Source organism: Dermacentor andersoni, chromosome 2 (assembly GCF_023375885.2).
Source record: "Dermacentor andersoni chromosome 2, qqDerAnde1_hic_scaffold, whole genome shotgun sequence".
NCBI classification, from domain to species: domain Eukaryota; kingdom Metazoa; phylum Arthropoda; class Arachnida; order Ixodida; family Ixodidae; genus Dermacentor; species Dermacentor andersoni.
This window is the reverse complement of record NC_092815.1, coordinates 229,584,835-229,601,026: the sequence shown is the minus strand read 5'-3', so window position 1 is coordinate 229,601,026 and position 16,192 is coordinate 229,584,835. Positions and strand designations below refer to the sequence as shown.

At 52.1% G+C, this 16,192-nt stretch overlaps 1 protein-coding gene across 1 annotated transcript in view; it reads left to right on the top strand.

Annotated features, from left to right (window-relative positions):
* The first annotated feature begins 2,819 nt into the window (after nucleotides 1-2,819).
* LOC129387114 (uncharacterized) overlaps nucleotides 2,820-16,192 on the top strand; it is a 36,651-nt gene continuing 23,278 nt past the window's right edge. The window contains exon 1 of the mRNA XM_055075821.1: nucleotides 2,820-3,048. Within this exon, the coding sequence (XP_054931796.1) occupies nucleotides 2,836-3,048 (213 nt within the window). The 5' untranslated portion in view covers nucleotides 2,820-2,835. The remainder of the gene's footprint in view (nucleotides 3,049-16,192) is intronic.

Sequence of the window (16,192 nt, the reverse complement as noted above, 5' to 3'; positions counted from 1 at the left end):
GGTAGACGCGAGCGCCATCTCAGCCGGAAAATTGGTGGCCGGCATGCAGTGGGTGGCCGACCACTGCCCGGATGCAGCGCTCATCCTGAAGATGGATGACTTCGTCCTGGTGGAGCCTTTCAAGGTACCGATATACTTGATTTCGTTGCTCTAAGTGGGCGAGAAATTATTTCGTTCAGTGCACTACTGAAATTAGTGTTGCTCACTCTCATTTGGCTTATCCTAATGAGAACAAGTGACATCATTGTACATAGGATTATGTGATGGATCATATTATGCAGTGTATCTGTCACGTGAACATAAGTCCAGCTAAAGCAATGTTCTGCACTTACACGGACCCGTCTAGCTCACAGCTCCTAATTTTAATTACTTGCATGTTCGCAAGAAATTTGTACAAAAAAGTGTAATTACTATAATGCGCGATTGCACCAATAATTAATCGAGGGTGTTGCGTAATTTGATAACGATACTGTTGTTGCGGCACATACATCTTATACACACACTAACGAGCGAGCTCAAGTTGTCGCCTCGATATCGCGGGTGTAACGGTGCACATGAACCTGGCATGTTTTAAAACAAGCACAGCGTAAAAGACGGGGACAACAATTGGAGGACGCTTAAGCTTCGCATTCAAGAGTGGAACGCGATAGCGTTATCGCACCCCGTTCGCACCGCCCACTCATTCGCTCGGCATGCTCTAGACGAGACGAAGGGGAAAAGCGGACGAGTGGCGCGCCACCTGTCGGAGCCGCGCCGTACATTGCGAGGAGGGGGTCTTCTGTGTTTGCCGCAAGATGGCTCTGCGTGTGCGTCTGGCGCAGAAGAAATTTAGCGGAAACGTACTTCGCTGCTCGTTTAACCGCGACTGACTTCTGTAATTTACATGCTCATAATTACCGATATACACTGCAGTATAACTTTCTACGGTACGTTTCTAAGGCAACACCGCATTCACTAGAGGCGCTTTGAACCATCGAACTCATGGCTCAGTGGTAGCGTCTCCATCTCACACTCCGGTGAGGTGACCCTGCTTCGATTCCCATCCAGCCCATGTTGGAAGTCGTTTTTATGCGAAGCATATTACTAGAGCTCAACCCAGCTCCTCAGGCGCAGCGGTGTCGCCTTCAATACCACGTGACACCGTGACGTCACGACAGAGGAGAAACGGGGCTCCAACTCGCGCCGTCGCTCGCGGCGGTATATAAGCAGCTGCGCTTGTTTCTAGGTGGCTTTGGCTCAACTCTTGCAAGATGGGCTGGGTGGGAATCGAACCAGGGTCTCCGGAGTGTGAGACGGAGACGCTACCACTGAGCCACGAGTACGATGCTTCAAGGCGGTACAAAAGCGCCTCTAGTGAATGCGGTGTTGCCTTAGAAACGAGCTGTTTCTAAGGCTCAGGCGTGCGTCGCTTGCTCAGGCGCACATTTCGTTGCCGGGCCGAACGCTGCGTTGCTCGACGCTCACCGCGTCCAATGCGGGGCGCGTAGTCGCTGCGCCGTAGCCCACTGTCTTACACCCCTTGGCGGGTCGACGGGAACGCTGTCGCGTTCCACTCTTGAAGGCGAAGCAGAGTAACGCATGAGTTGTTTCTTCTACTAGCCGAACCAAATATAGCCAAGCAACAGCAGTTCACCAGGCTAAACAGTGGTTCAACAACTAAAATAAAGGCTAGTATGCTTCGCATCCTGGGCTTAACCTTAGCTAAGCCACAGCCATTTTTTATTTATGAATTGCCTTCCGGGATTTTTCGCTCATGGCAAACGCCGCCGACACCGGCTTTTCTGCGACACCAGCTGCTTAACGCTGTCGCGTTAAAATAGAAACACAACGACGGCGCTGACTTCCCCGTGTGTGTATTTCTATATTGTCCCCGGATTTTGCGCTGTGCTAGCGTGGCAACGGATTACCGGCGCGCCATTGTCGCTCCGCTCAACCACTGAGCAGCGAGTGAGCCCCCCGTTACATCCGCAAACGGCCCATGGCAGAGCGAGAAACGCGGTCCGCTTACAAGCGACCGTAAGCGCCGCTGTCTTCCGCTCTCAATCCAAGAAGGCTGCCTTCTGTGCAACCATGCCAATTTAAGTGGAGCTTCATTCTCTACTACGCAGCATAAGCCTCACAAGCGCTTCCGCATTGTTGCGGGAACCCGCGCGTATGCGAACCTGTTTCAACGTCTCGCAGCGTGGGCGCGATGTGATGCGCGCACTGCCTTCGAGCACTTCGCAGCACCGCAGATTTTCTATTTCCGACGATTTAACCGTCGACAGACGGAAACGGTTATCTATGTATAGGGCACTGCTCAATAACAGCTTCTCAATAAAATAGCACCGCTAGAATAAAAACGTTGCCAGCGCATTGGCCCCAGCTGTCAGCGAGTGGGGGGTGGGGGACTAAGACGATGACTGTCCTTACACGAGTAAATGCGATACATACAATGAAGCAATCTTACCAAAGCTGAAGGGCTGGCAATTGCCTAAATCTTTATTAGCCACCTTTAAATATTGCGTAAGCAGACGACGTCTGCACATTTTGGTCAGTGGACATGGCACAAGTCACAGGCAGTCGCCTGCGATATTTTTGCAGCTCCGATCGGGCTGGCGGCGGCTGATTAATGTCATGCCGAGGAGCCGCGCGTTCTAAGTCATGCGTCACTTTCGGGGAGCAGCAAAGAAGCTAGTTTTTCTGATGCATTAGGTGTGTGAGAGTGGAAAAAAAAGGAAGTGTGGGAAGCCGGTCACGTGTTAGAGGTAGAAAAGGGTCCTTTCTTTCTTTGAAGAGCTTGCATACCTTTAAAGATATTTCTGTGCCTGTAGCTGTAGCATAGCAGAGATCGTAATGGTCACCTCGTCATTCTGCTCGTCCTTTTTCATTCCTGGCCAGCTGGTGGAGTACCTGCAGAAGCAGGTGGCTTTCAGCCCCCCCAGCTTGCACTGCCACGTCCGGCCGGGAGACCTTGAGTCTCCCTTCTGCATGGACTCTACCATGATGATGACCTCCCAAGTCATGCGCTCTCTGTTGAAGGCGGCGGCCACGACCAGACACACAGGGGTATGCGCTTTGTTTTAAAGACTCTGTTCTTTCTCTGTACCACACGAATGAGCTGCACAGAAGATTTGCTTCACATGGATTCCAACATTTGTGCTAGATATTTTTTTTTTTCGTTTTGTGCGTGTCACAGCATAGCAATCGCAGAATAAAATCCGTCGTAGCTCCACTCCTCTCACGCGCTTTGCGTGACGGAGGAATGAGTGTAAGTTAACTCACCGAAGTAGGCATCACCAAGCAGGAGTCACGTTAGCGTTTCGCCGTGGAAGCACTCTGGGAGCAGCCGGCGTTCCAGATATTTCGGGCTTGCTGTACCGATTTTTCGCAAAAGAATGTGCCTTTATTGAGCACATTTTTGTTCTTTTTTTAAGGAATCGAACACCGTTGCTTGTCTTGCGCAGTGTGCCTCTGAACGATTACAGGTGCAAGCGGTAGTGTGATATCTAACGACAACAATTTGAGTAGTTAATTCGTCGCTTTGTTTCAAAACGGAGAAGTTATTATTAAACAAATTGCTACCTCACCGGTCATAGAGAGCAGATCTGTAATCATGAAATGGCAACCGGCAACGCAGATTGGTCGGAGATGATACTAGCCGTGATCTTAAAATTAGTGTAGTGCATGTTCGCAACGGCACACCCCACCGCACCGACGCGATACTGTGAACTGGTCTATATAGACGCTGCCCAGCTGGAAGAAGAAAACCGGGTGAAGGCCGCAGGACAGGCAGCGAAACACGCCAGGGAGACAGAGCACACTGCCCAGCTAGCAGATGAATTGAACACTGGGGTTTTACTTGCCAAAAGCATGATTTCATTATGAGGCTAGTGGGGCCTCCAAATTTATTTTGATCGCCAGGAGATCTTTAACGTGCCCCCAATGCACAAGACACGGGCGTTTTTGCATTTTGCCTCAATCAAAATGCGGCCGCCGTGGTCGGTATTTGATCCAACGACCTCGTGCTTATCACTGCGGCACTATAACTGCTAAGCCACCGCGGCGAGAAGTGCTTGAGTAGAAGCGCCAGCTCTCGAGGCAACGCAAAACCCGCGCCGCGAAACTTACGAACCGCTGGTGTTCAGCGCTCGGCGCCAAAAGATGATAGCGAAGTGCATGGTTCCCTGTATCTGCCGTGTGAACGTCACCATTGTAAATGACAAATACAACTTCAGCGTATTAGAAGTTATAGCTTGAGTGATTTTGTGAACAAAGATTAGGAAGAACTCGCAAGTAATATTATTTGTAACTCGTTTGGGCAGTAACTAGCGTATGTAATGTGGTCTGGTACAAAGGGTTGGCGGCCAGAGACCGCATTAGTTTAAAGTTTTGACTGGTTGGCCGGACGATCTCGCTTTCTTCTCCCAACTTTCCTGGGTGTTCTAGTTTGAGTGCCCGGATGACGGCTCTGGTTTTTAGCGGAAGGTCACTGACAACGGGAGCTAAAAGCAGTTCATGGTTTAAAAAACTCATTGGCTTCTTGAGAACACTTCCTCGAGAACTTTTACTGTCAAATAATATTGCTTGTTCGTATCCAATGAGCACAACTGAAAATTAACCAGGTAATAAATGGAGTCATTGGCAGCAGCCGGGAAAAGCTAGGTACACATTACATCGTGGTGACGCTTGCTAGCACACAGTTGCGGTTCACCATTGCCGCAACGGCCACTCGATAGTACCTGCTTGCTCCCATCGCCCTTAGTAACGGAATGCACAGCGCAGAGGAGCTACATAACGCGAATTAACAAGGCCATTGTGTAGTATTGTTACGGCCTTCATCCTGCCGGATGGCTTATATCAGTTCAAAGTCAAGCCCTTTGACCTATATAATGCTCCTGCGACATTTGAACGTATGATAGACTCTTCTGCGAGGCTACAAATGGACCACCTGTCTTTGTTACCTTGACGACGTTATTGTTTTAAAGCGAAAGCTGTACTGGCCGCGAACTTGCGATTTGGCCGTGGCCGTGCTCCGAGGCGGCACTTGACGTCACACCGCGTTCCTCGTCCTTAATTGCACTCGCTTCGCCAGCTGCGTCGCATGCCTGATAACATGTCGGAGGATTGAAAAGTATAGCTCGCGTGCACTGCAACCACAGTTGAGGCGGCAGTATGGACGGCGACAATTCTGATAAGCAGGAGGAGGCCTGGAGTCGACATCGGAACGAGATGAAGAGGAAACAAATCGCCCAGCAAACAGACGCACAGCGCGCCGAATGACTGGCTAAACGCCGTAACATAGCTAGACAACCAGACTAACCAGGACTTGCAATCAAGATTAACCAAGGCTAAAGGCTAACCTTACCTTTCGCTACGTATATCCTGGCGTAGCTGAGCTAAGACACTGCCATTTTTTTTTCTCTCTCTCACTCCCTAGGCACTGCTGTGAATGCGCCACTAGTAGCGCCGAGCCACAGGTGTTCCGCCGCTGTGAAGCGCCGCGCCTTTCCGCCGCCGCCATTTGGTATGACGTCACACCGCGCTCCTCGTCGTTGCACTCGCTTCCGCTCGCTTCGCCAGCTGCGTCGCATGCCTGGTAACATGTTGGAGGATTGAAAAGGAGAGCTCGCGTGCGCCGCAACCACAGTTGAGGCGGCAGTATGGCCGGCGACAATTCTGATAAGCAGGAGGAGGCCTGAAATCGACATCGGAACGAGAGGAAACGAATCGCCCAGGAAACAGACGAACAGCGCGCCGAACGACTGGCTAAACGCCGCAACATATCTAGACAACCACACTAACCTGGACTTGCAATCAAGATTAGCCAAGGCTAACCATGCTATGCCTTAGCTTTCGCTACGTATATTCTGGCATAGCCGAGCTAAGCCACTGCCATTTTTTTCTCCCACGCTCGGCAGCCACCTTACCCGACTCGCTGCAATTCTTGCGGTCTTCCGAAAAGCCGGCCTTCAACTGAACTCCACGAAGTGTCGATTCGGGCGCCGTCAGATTACAGTGTTGGGACACCTCGTTGACGCATCCGGTGTCCAATCAGATCGGGAAAATTTCGCGCCGTACGCAGTTTCCCTGTGGCACGTTCTTCTGACGTGCGCTGCTTCGTCGGCCTGTGTTCTTACTTTCGCCGTTTCGTCAAAAACTTCGCTGACGTTGCTCGGCCTTTGACAGATCTTCTAAAGAAGAACACGCCATTCTCATGGGGCCCGGAGCAGGCTCACGCATTCGCCACTCTCATCGGGTTTCTGACCACCCCTCCCACACTTGCCCACTTTATCCATCTGCCCCGACTGAAGTCCACACTGAGGCAAGCGGCCGTGGCATCGGCGCTGTTCTCGCCCAACAACAGAATGGTGCCGAGTGCGTGATAGCTTACGCAGCCGCCTGCTGTCACTTGCCGAGAGAAATTACTTCATCACCGAGCGGGAGTGATTGACTTTACTTTGGGCTGTCGCGAAGTTCCGGCCATATTTTTACGGCCGCACGTTTTCGGTCGTTACAGACCACCACGCCCTCTGCTGGCTGTTTCCCTCCGGGACCCCACAGGATGGCTTGGTCGCTAGGCTTTGCGGCTCCAGGAACTCTCATTTGTTGTCAACTATAAGTCTGGACGTCTGCACAAGGACGCTGACTGCCTCTCGCCTCACCCCGTGGATCCTCCTGATCCTGTTGCGCATGATCCGGTGACCTGCGGGATGGCTTTGACTGACATGACAAACATGCGCGCTCAACAACAACGCGGCGCATCCTTACAGTACGTCATCGCCGGAGTGCAATCTGGCCCCACCGACGGCACGTGCCGCCTGTTCGTGCTGCATGACGGCATCCTCTACCGCCGCAATATTGTCACGTGGTAGTGACGCCAAAGAACACAGTAGCAGTACTGTGAAAGACAAAACTAGCTTTTATTGGGCGAACCTGTGCCCACAAAACAGGCTACACTTAAAGCACAACGATAGCGGCGAACACAGTCGGCGATCGTCGAAAATCTGCTCAGCGGGTCAAGTGCGTCGGTTTTTATACAACAGCCATCGAATGTTCCAGACTAATCGCTGGGACCCGCATGCCTTCCACAAAGTTCTACAACATTCGAGTCACGCGATGAAATCAGATAACACAAGGTTCGGCGACAACAAACAGCGGATAGAAGCATCGATAACTTTCCAGAAACTTCGGATACATGCAGACGCGTCCAGCGCTGTGCGATAACATTTGTTAGCCGGCGAATGTGGTCGCCCGTTAAATATAAGTACACGTGTCAATACCCCCCTCTTAAAAAGCATCGACCCGATGCCGCAACCAAACGAAAGTAATAAAAGAAAAGCACTCCTAGCAAAGAAAACAACAAAATAAGGAAGTTCGTCAGCGTCCGTAAAAGGGTTTAAGACGCACCACGTGGACCACTTCAGATCGTGCGCGGCGTCGCTGTGAATGCGAAATGCCGTCTGGCACGACCTCATAGTCCAGCGCGCCAATACGTCGGATGACCTTGTAGGGTCCGAAATATCGTCGCAGTAGTTTTTCATTGAGTCCTCGTCGGCGTATCGGGGTCCACACCCAAACACGGTCGCCGGGCTGGTACTCGACGAAGCGTCGTCGGAGGTTGTAGTGTCGGCTGTCGGTCCTCTGCTGGTTCTTGATCCGTAGGCGGGCGAGCTGTCGGGCTTCTTCGGCGCGCTGGAGATAGGTAGCGACGTCAAGATTCTCCTCGTCAGTGACGTGCGGCAGCATGGCGTCGAGCGTCGTCGTCGGGTTCCTGCCGTAAACCAGCTTAAACGGCGTGAGCTGTGTCGTTTCTTGCACCGCCGTGTTGTAAGCGAAGGTTACATACGGCAGGACCGCGTCCCACGTCTTGTGCTCGACGTCGACGTACATTGCTAGCATGTCGGCGAGGGTCTTGTTCAGGCGCTCCGTGAGACCATTCGTTTGCGGATGGTAGGCAGTTGTCCTCCTGTGGCTTGTCTGGCTGTATTGCACAATGGCTTGTGTGAGCTCTGCTGTAAAAGCCGTTCCTCTACCGGTGATGAGGACTTCTGGGGCACCATGTCGCAGCAGGATGGTCTCAACAAAAAATTTCGCCACTTCGGCTGCGCTGCCTTTTGGTAGAGCTTTAGTTTCAGCGAAGCGGGTGAGATAGTCCGTCGCGACGACGATCCACTTATTCCCGGATGTTGACGTCGGAAACGGCCCCAGCAAATCCATCCCAATCTGCTGGAATGGTCGGCGAGGAGGTTCTATTGGCTGTAGTAATCCTGCTGGCCTTGTTGGTGGTGTCTTGCGTCGCTGACAGTCTCGACATGTCTTGACGTAACGGGCAACGTCGGCGGTCAGACGCGGCCAGTTATACCTTTCCTGTATCCTCGACAGCGTCCGGGAGAATCCGAGGTGCCCAGCGGTTGGATCGTCGTGTAGGGCGTGCAGTACTTCTGGACGCAGCGCTGACGGTACAACAAGAAGGTAACTGGCGCGGACTGGTGAGAAGTTCTTCACGAGCAGGTTGTTTTGTAGTGTGAACGAAGACAACCCACGCCTAAATGCCTTAGGGGCAACGTCGGTGTTCCCTTCCAAATACTCGATGAGGCCTTTTAGCTCCGGGTCTGCTCGTTGCTGTTCGGCGAAGTCTTCCGCGCTTATTATTCCAAGGAAGGCGTCGTCGTCCTCGTCGTCTTGCGGCGGGGGATCGATGGGGGCGCGTGACAGGCAGTCGGCTTCAGAGTGTTTTCTTCCGGACTTGTATATTACGGTGACGTCATATTCCTGCAGTCTGAGGCTCCACCGCGCCAGCCGTCCTGAAGGGTCCTTTAAGTTAGCTAGCCAACACAACGCGTGATGGTCGCTGACCACTTTGAATGGTCTCCCATATAGGTAAGGGCGGAACTTTCCTGTAGCCCAAATGATGGCGAGGCATTCCTTTTTAGTCGTAAAATAATTGCCTTCCGCTTTTGACAGCGACCGGCTAGCATACGATATCACCCGTTCAAGTCCGTCTTTCCTCTGGACTAGGACGGCACCGAGGCCTAGGCTACTGGCGTCAGTGTGGATTTCGGTATCGGCGTTCTCGTCGAAGTGTGCAAGTACCGGTGGCGACTGCATGCGTCGTTTGAGTTCTTGAAATGCATCGGCCTGCGGCGTTTCCCACTTGAACTCGACATCACCTTTGGTTAGATGCGTAAGCGGCTCCACGATGCGTGAAAAATCCTTGACAAAGCGCCTGTAGTAGGCACACATGCCAAGGAATCTACGCACTGCCTTCTTGTCGATGGGCTGCGGGAACTTTGCGATGGCAGCTGTCTTCTGTGGGTCGGGGCGTACTCCTGATTTGCTGATCACGTGGCCTAGGAACAAAAGCTCATCGTAAGCGAAGCGGCACTTTTCCGGCTTCAGAGTGAGCCCTGATGACTTGATGGCTTCTAACACTGTCGCAAGCCGCCTAAGGTGATCGTCGAAATTTCCGGCGAAGACAACGACGTCATCCAGGTAAACAAGGCACGTCTGCCACTTCAGTCCGGCTAACACCGTGTCCATGACGCGCTGAAACGTTGCAGGCGCCGAGCACAGTCCGAATGGCATAACCTTGAACTCGTAGAGGCCGTCTGGGGTGATAAAGGCGGTCTTTTCGCGATCTCTTTCGTCGACTTCTATTTGCCAATAGCCAGACTTGAGGTCCATCGACGAGAAGTATTTAGCGTTGCAGAGCCGATCCAATGCGTCGTCTATCCGTGGGAGGGGGTATACGTCCTTCTTCGTGATCTTGTTCAGACGACGATAATCAACGCAAAAACGTAGGGTTCCGTCCTTTTTCTTTACCAAGACTACAGGAGATGCCCACGGGCTTTTTGACGGCTGGATGATGTCGTCGCGCAGCATTTCGTCGACTTGGTGCCGTATAGCTTCACGTTCTCGCGTAGAAACTCGATAAGGGCTCTGGCGGAGTGGTCGAGCACACTCTTCGGTTATAATGCGATGCTTTGCGACTGGTGTTTGTCGAATCCTTGATAACGTCGAGAAGCACCCTTTGTATCGTCGAAGTAGACTTCTGAGCTGTTGTTGCTTAAGCGTGGGGAGGCTTGGATTAATGTCGAAGTCTGGTTCGGGGACTGCGGTCATCGGGGTAGATGCGGCTGAATCCGAGAGGACAAACGCATTGCTGGTTTCCAGAATTTCCTCGATGTATGCGATCGTCGTGCCCTTGTTGATGTGCTTGAACTCCTGGCTGAAGTTTGTCAGCAACACTTCAGTTTTCCCTCCATGCAGTCGAGCGATGCCTCTTGCGACGCAAATTTCACGGTCTAGTAGTAGACGTTGGTCACCCTCGATGACGCCTTCTACGTCGGCAGTTGTTTTGGCGCCGACGGAAATGACAATGCTGGAGCGAGGCGGGATGCTGACTTGAGTTTTGAGCACGCTTAAGGCATGGTGACGACGAGAGCTCTCCGGTGGTATCGCTTGATCTTCAGACAGGGTTATCGACTTCGACTTCAGGTCGATGACTGCGCCGTGTTGGTTTAGGAAGTCCATGCCGAGAATGACGTCGCGTGAACATTGTTGGAGGATAACGAAGGTGGCAGGGTAAGTCCGGTCATGAACGGTAATTCTTGCCGTGCAGATTCCAGCCGGCGTAATCAGGTGTCCTCCAGCGGTCCGAATTTGAGGGCCTTCCCATGCAGTCTTAACCTTCTTCAACTGGGTGGCGATGTGTCCACACATGACAGAGTAATCGGCCCCTGTGTCGACTAAGGCGGTGACTGCGTGGCCGTCGAGAAGCACGTCGAGGTCGGTGGTTCTTTGTCTTGCGTTACAGTTAGGTCGTGGCGTCGGATCACGGCTGTGTCGCGTTGACCTGTGGCTGATATGGGGCGTCGGCAGGTAGTTTTTCGTCGTCGTATTTTTTGCTTTCACACTTCGTCGGGACGGCGGCGTGTCGTTATGTCGTCGAGGTAGTTTCTTCGGCATCTTCGTCGGCGGCGGAGGATCTTCGTCAGTTCGACGAACAGCAACCGCACCTCCATCGGTTGCTGCTTTTAGTTTTCCGGATACGGGCTCGCTGACCGGCCCCGGGCTGGGCCAGTGTATGGACGGCGCTGCGGCGACAGGTAGCGGCCTGGTGACGGCGAACGGGACGGTCGTCGAGGGCTCCACTGAGTAGCGGCGAGGTAGTCGGCGATGTCACGAGGGCGTTCACCTTCCCGAGGGCGCGGTGCGTTGACGGCGAACCCTCGCAATCCCAGGTCGCGGTATGGGCAACGGCGGTACACATGGCCGGCTTCCCCGCAGTGGTAGCAGAGCGGGCGGTGGTCAGGAGCGCGCCAAACGTCTGTCTTCCTCGGGTAGCTGCGCTGCGCGACGGGTGGGCGTGCTGGCGGCGGCGGCGGTGGTCGACGGAACTGCGGCGTTACAGGGCCCTGGCGCGGTCGTGGAGGGGGACCTTGACGGCGGGCGACGGCGGCGTAGGTCATTGCTTCTGGCTGAGGTTGCGGTGATCGTGGTTGCACCTCAGGCACTCCAAGCGATCGCTGATCCTCTTCTTTGACGATTTCAGCGATTGGATCCACTTGGGACTGCGACCTTGGGTAGAACTTCTGCAGCTCCTCCCGTACGACCGCTCTGATAGTCTCTCGTAGATCGTCGGTAGCCAGTGATTGAACCCCGGCGTAGGTTGTAGAGTTCGTGCGGCGATCGAATTGCCGGTTTCGCATCTCGGGTGTCTTCTCGATGCTGGTGGCCTCGCGAAGAAACTCGTCGACGGTCTTCGGTGGGCTTCGTACCATTCCGGCAAAAAGTTCCTCTTTCACACCACGCATGAGTAGGCGGACTTTCTTCTCTTCGGGTATTTCGGGGTCAGCGTGACGGAATAGACGGCTCATTTCCTCCGTGAAGATCGCGGTTGTCTCATTAGGTAGCTGCACCCGGGATTCTAATAGCGCTTGGGCTCGTTCTCGGCGTACGACGTTTGCGAATGTCTGCAGGAAGCCGCTTCGGAACAGGTGCCAGGTCGTCAAGGTGGCTTCGCGGTTCTCGAACCACGTCCTGGCAGCGTCTTCCAATGCGAAGAAGACATATCGCAGTTTGTCGTCATTGTTCCAGCTATTAAACGTAGCGACCCTCTCATATGTTTCCAGCCAGCTTTCCGGGTCCTCAAATGTGGAACCGCGGAACCTCGGTGGTTCCCTGGGCTGCTGCAGCACGATGGGGGACGCAGGGGCTGCCATTGGGATTGCTTTGGCCACAATCTTCTTGGTCTTCTCAAGTAGAAGTCCGTGCTCCGGGGGTAGCTGTTGAAGACGGCGGCTTGCTCGATGGTCCGGGACTACGTTGGTGTCCTTTTTGCAGTCCGGGCTTGGATCACGGCTTGTCGGGGGCGTCCGGTACATGGACAAAAAGCACCTCCACCAGATGTCACGTGGTAGTGACGCCAAAGAACACAGTAGCAGTACTGTGAAAGACAAAACTAGTTTTTATTGGGCGAACCTGTGCCCACAAAACAGGCTACACTTAAAGCAAAACGATAGCGGCGAACACAGTCGGCGATCGTCGAAAATCTGCTCAGCGGGTCAAGTGCGTCGGTTTTTATACAGCAGCCATCGAATGTTCCAGACTAATCGCTGGGACCCGCATGCCTTCCACAAAGTTCTACAACATTCGAGTCACTCGATGAAATCAGATAACACAAGGTTCGGCGACAACAAACAGCGGATAGAAGCATCGATAACTTTCCAGAAACTTCGGATACATGCAGACGCGTCCAGCGCTGTGCGATAACATTTGTTAGCCGGCGAATGTGGTCGCCCGTTAAATATAAGTACACGTGTCAATATCAACCCTGACGGCCCTAAATTGCTCCTTGTCCTTCCTCGTCATCTGCGATCCGTCGTTCTCGAACAACTTCACGATGCACCGACGGCGGGACACTTTGGAGTTTTGCGTACATACGACCACGCACGGCGCTGGTTCTTCTGGCTGGATATGTACCGCTCTGTGCGGCGTTATGTCGCAACTTGCGAATTGTCTCAGTGCCGTAAGAAACCTCCCCTGCCACCTGTCGGACGACTCCATCCAATTGAAGTTCCCTCTGAACCGTTATTTTGTGTAGGCCTTGACCTGCTTGGCCCTTTTCCGACGACCCCTACAGGGAATGAGTGGATCGCCGTCGCCACTGATTACGTCACACGCTACGCGATAACAAATTCGTTGGCGACTAGTCGCGCAACAGACGTCTCCAATTTCCTCTTTCACGACGTCATTCTCCAGCACGGTGCACCTCGACAGTTACTCACAGACCGCGGCCGCTCGTTCTTGTCTCGAGTTGTGGACGACCTCCTCCCCTCTTGTACCACTGAGCACAAGCTGTCTACCGCCTACCACCCACAAACGAACGGTCTTACGGAATGTCTCAAGCAAACACTCATAGAGAAGCCGTCAATGTACGTTTCCAACGATCACCGCAACTAGGATGTCACGCTGGCCTACGTGACATTCGCGTATAACTCGGCCCGACATGACGCCGCAGGATATTCACCCTTTTATCTTTTGTATGATCGCGACCCCACATTGCCGTTTGACACTATCCTACCTTCTGTCCCACGTGTTGGAACTGAGTACGCTCGTGAAGTCATAGATCACGCTCACATGGCGCGTCAAATCGCCCTATCTCGCTTATTCGCCTCGCAGCATCTCCAAAAAGAGCGTTAAGACCGGTCACATCACGATGTTCAGTTCGCCCCAGGTGCTTGGGTGCTGCTTTGGTCACCATGTCGTCGGGTCGGCCTCTCCCAGAAGCTCCTCTCTCTCTACACAGGGTCATATGAAGTCCTACGTCAAGTTAACGACGTCAATTACGAGATCGCGCTGTTACAGTTTTATCCATCCTCAAATCTGCCGCCTGTTGACGTCGTGCACGTTTCGCGGCTGAAGCCATAGTTCGCTCGCAGTTCTTCGCCTACCATGCGCCTAGACGGCACTTCACCACCCGAATGTCCTGTTACGGAAGGATGAATGAAGTGAAAAAGAAGAAAAAAATTATGTTTTTTTTTATGTGCCAAAACCATTTTCTGTTATAAGGCACGCCATAGTGGGGGACTCTGGAAATTTCGACCACCTGGGATTCCTTAAAGTGCACCTAAATCTAAGCACACGGGTGTTTTCGCATTTCACCTCCATCGAAATGCGGTCGCCGCGGCCAGGATTTGATCCCGCGACCTCGTGCTCAGCAGTCCAACACCGTAGCCACTGAGCAACCACAGCAAGTAGAAAGAAGAAGATAGCGAGACGCTTGCTGCTGCGGGTTGTTGGTGGTCAGCCATCTTAACTACTCAGGCTCATTTCGTATCATCATCATCAGCCTGGTAACGTCCACTGCAGGGAAAAGGCCTCTCCCATACTTCTCCAACTACCCCGGTCATGTACTAATTTTGGCCATGTTGTCCCTGCAAACTTCTTAATCTCATCTGCCCACCTAACTTTCTTACGCCCCCGGCTACGCTTCCCTTCCCTTAGAATCCAGTCCGCAACCCTTAATGACCATCGGTTATCTTCCCTCCTCATTATATGTCCTGCCCATGCCAATTTCTTTTTCTTGATTTCAACTAAGACGTCATTAACTATTATGAGAACAAAGAAAAACTGCGCAAAAAAGAACAAGACAAGGAAAGAAGCACCGGGTAAATTGGGCATACAGGTTCTCTTTTCGGCGCCTTGTAAGCTGTCTAGTCTGTGCAATTTAGTTAGACCTGATAGGAAAAAGAAAATCGAGTGCTGCACTAACCACAGGAACAAGTTTGTGCCCTGTAGAGCGAATGTCATCTATGAGATTCCGCCGAGTTGTGGTAACGTGTACGTTGGACAAACATGCCGCTGCATTAATATTAGATTGTTAGAACATGCCAATTCCCTAGATGATTCTAGAGGACAGCATCTTCCTAAGCATTGCAAGACCTGCAGGCATGACGGCAATGCTTGTACCCCACTTTTCGGCAGGACTAAGATTGTCGGACGCGCAAGGGATAAGAAAGAGCGTGAAGTAATCGAAGCTTTAGAAATCGCGAGATTAGGGCCTGATAAATGTGTTAGCGAAGCTTCCACACATTTGTACCGCAAGGAGTTGGCGTTTCTAGGCTTGACCACATGATAGCGGTATTGGTCTTTGTGGCTGGTGCGCATGCGTTCTGTTGTTGGTGGCAAAGAGGCGTTGGAGCATTAAACCAGTTGTTAGTCTGCGCCCGTGTCGTGTGGTTCTTTCCTTGTCTTGTTCTTTTTTGCGCAGTTTTTCTTTGTTCTCATAATGTCATACCAACTAGCCCCTCACCGTACGCTTCTAGACGTCATTAACTCGCGTTTGTTACCTCAACCAATCTGCTCTTTTTTTATCCCTTAACGTTACACTCGTCATTCTTCTTTCCATAGCTCGTTGCGTCGTCCTCAATATAAGTAGAACCCTTTTCGTAAGCCTCCAGGTTTCTGCCCCGTACGTGAGTGCTGGTAAGACACAGCTGTTATACACTTTTCTATTGAGGGATAATGGCAACCTGCTGTTCATGATCTGAGAATGCCTGCCAAACACACCCCAGCCCATTCTCACTCTTCTGATTATTTCAGTCTCATGATCCGGATCCGCGGTCACTACCTGTCCTAAGTAGATGTATTCCCTTACCACTTCCAGTGCCTCGCTACCTATCGTAATCTGCTGTTCTCTTCCGAGGCTGTTAGACATTACTTTAGTTTTCTGCAGATTAATTTTTAGACCCACCCTTCTGCTTTGCCTCTCCAGGTCAGTCAGCATGGATTGCAACTGGTCCCCTGAGTTACTAAGCAAGGCAATATCTGCAGGGAATCGCAAGTTGCTAAGGTATTCTCCATTAACTCTTAGCCCCAATTCTTCCCAATCCAGATCTCTGAATACCTCCTGTGCACACGCTGTGGATAGCATTGGAGAGATCGTATCTCCCAGCCTGACGCCTTTCTTTATTGGGATTTTGGTGCTTTCTTTATGGAGGAATACGGTGGCTGTGGAGCCGCTATACATATCCTTCAGTATTTTTACATATGGCTCATCTACACCCTGATTCCGTAATGCCTCCATGACTGCTGAGGTTTCGACTGAATTAAACGCTTTCTCATAATCAATGAAAGCTATACATAAGGGTTGGTTATATTCCGCACATGTCTCTATCACCTCATTGATAGTGTGAATATGGTCTAT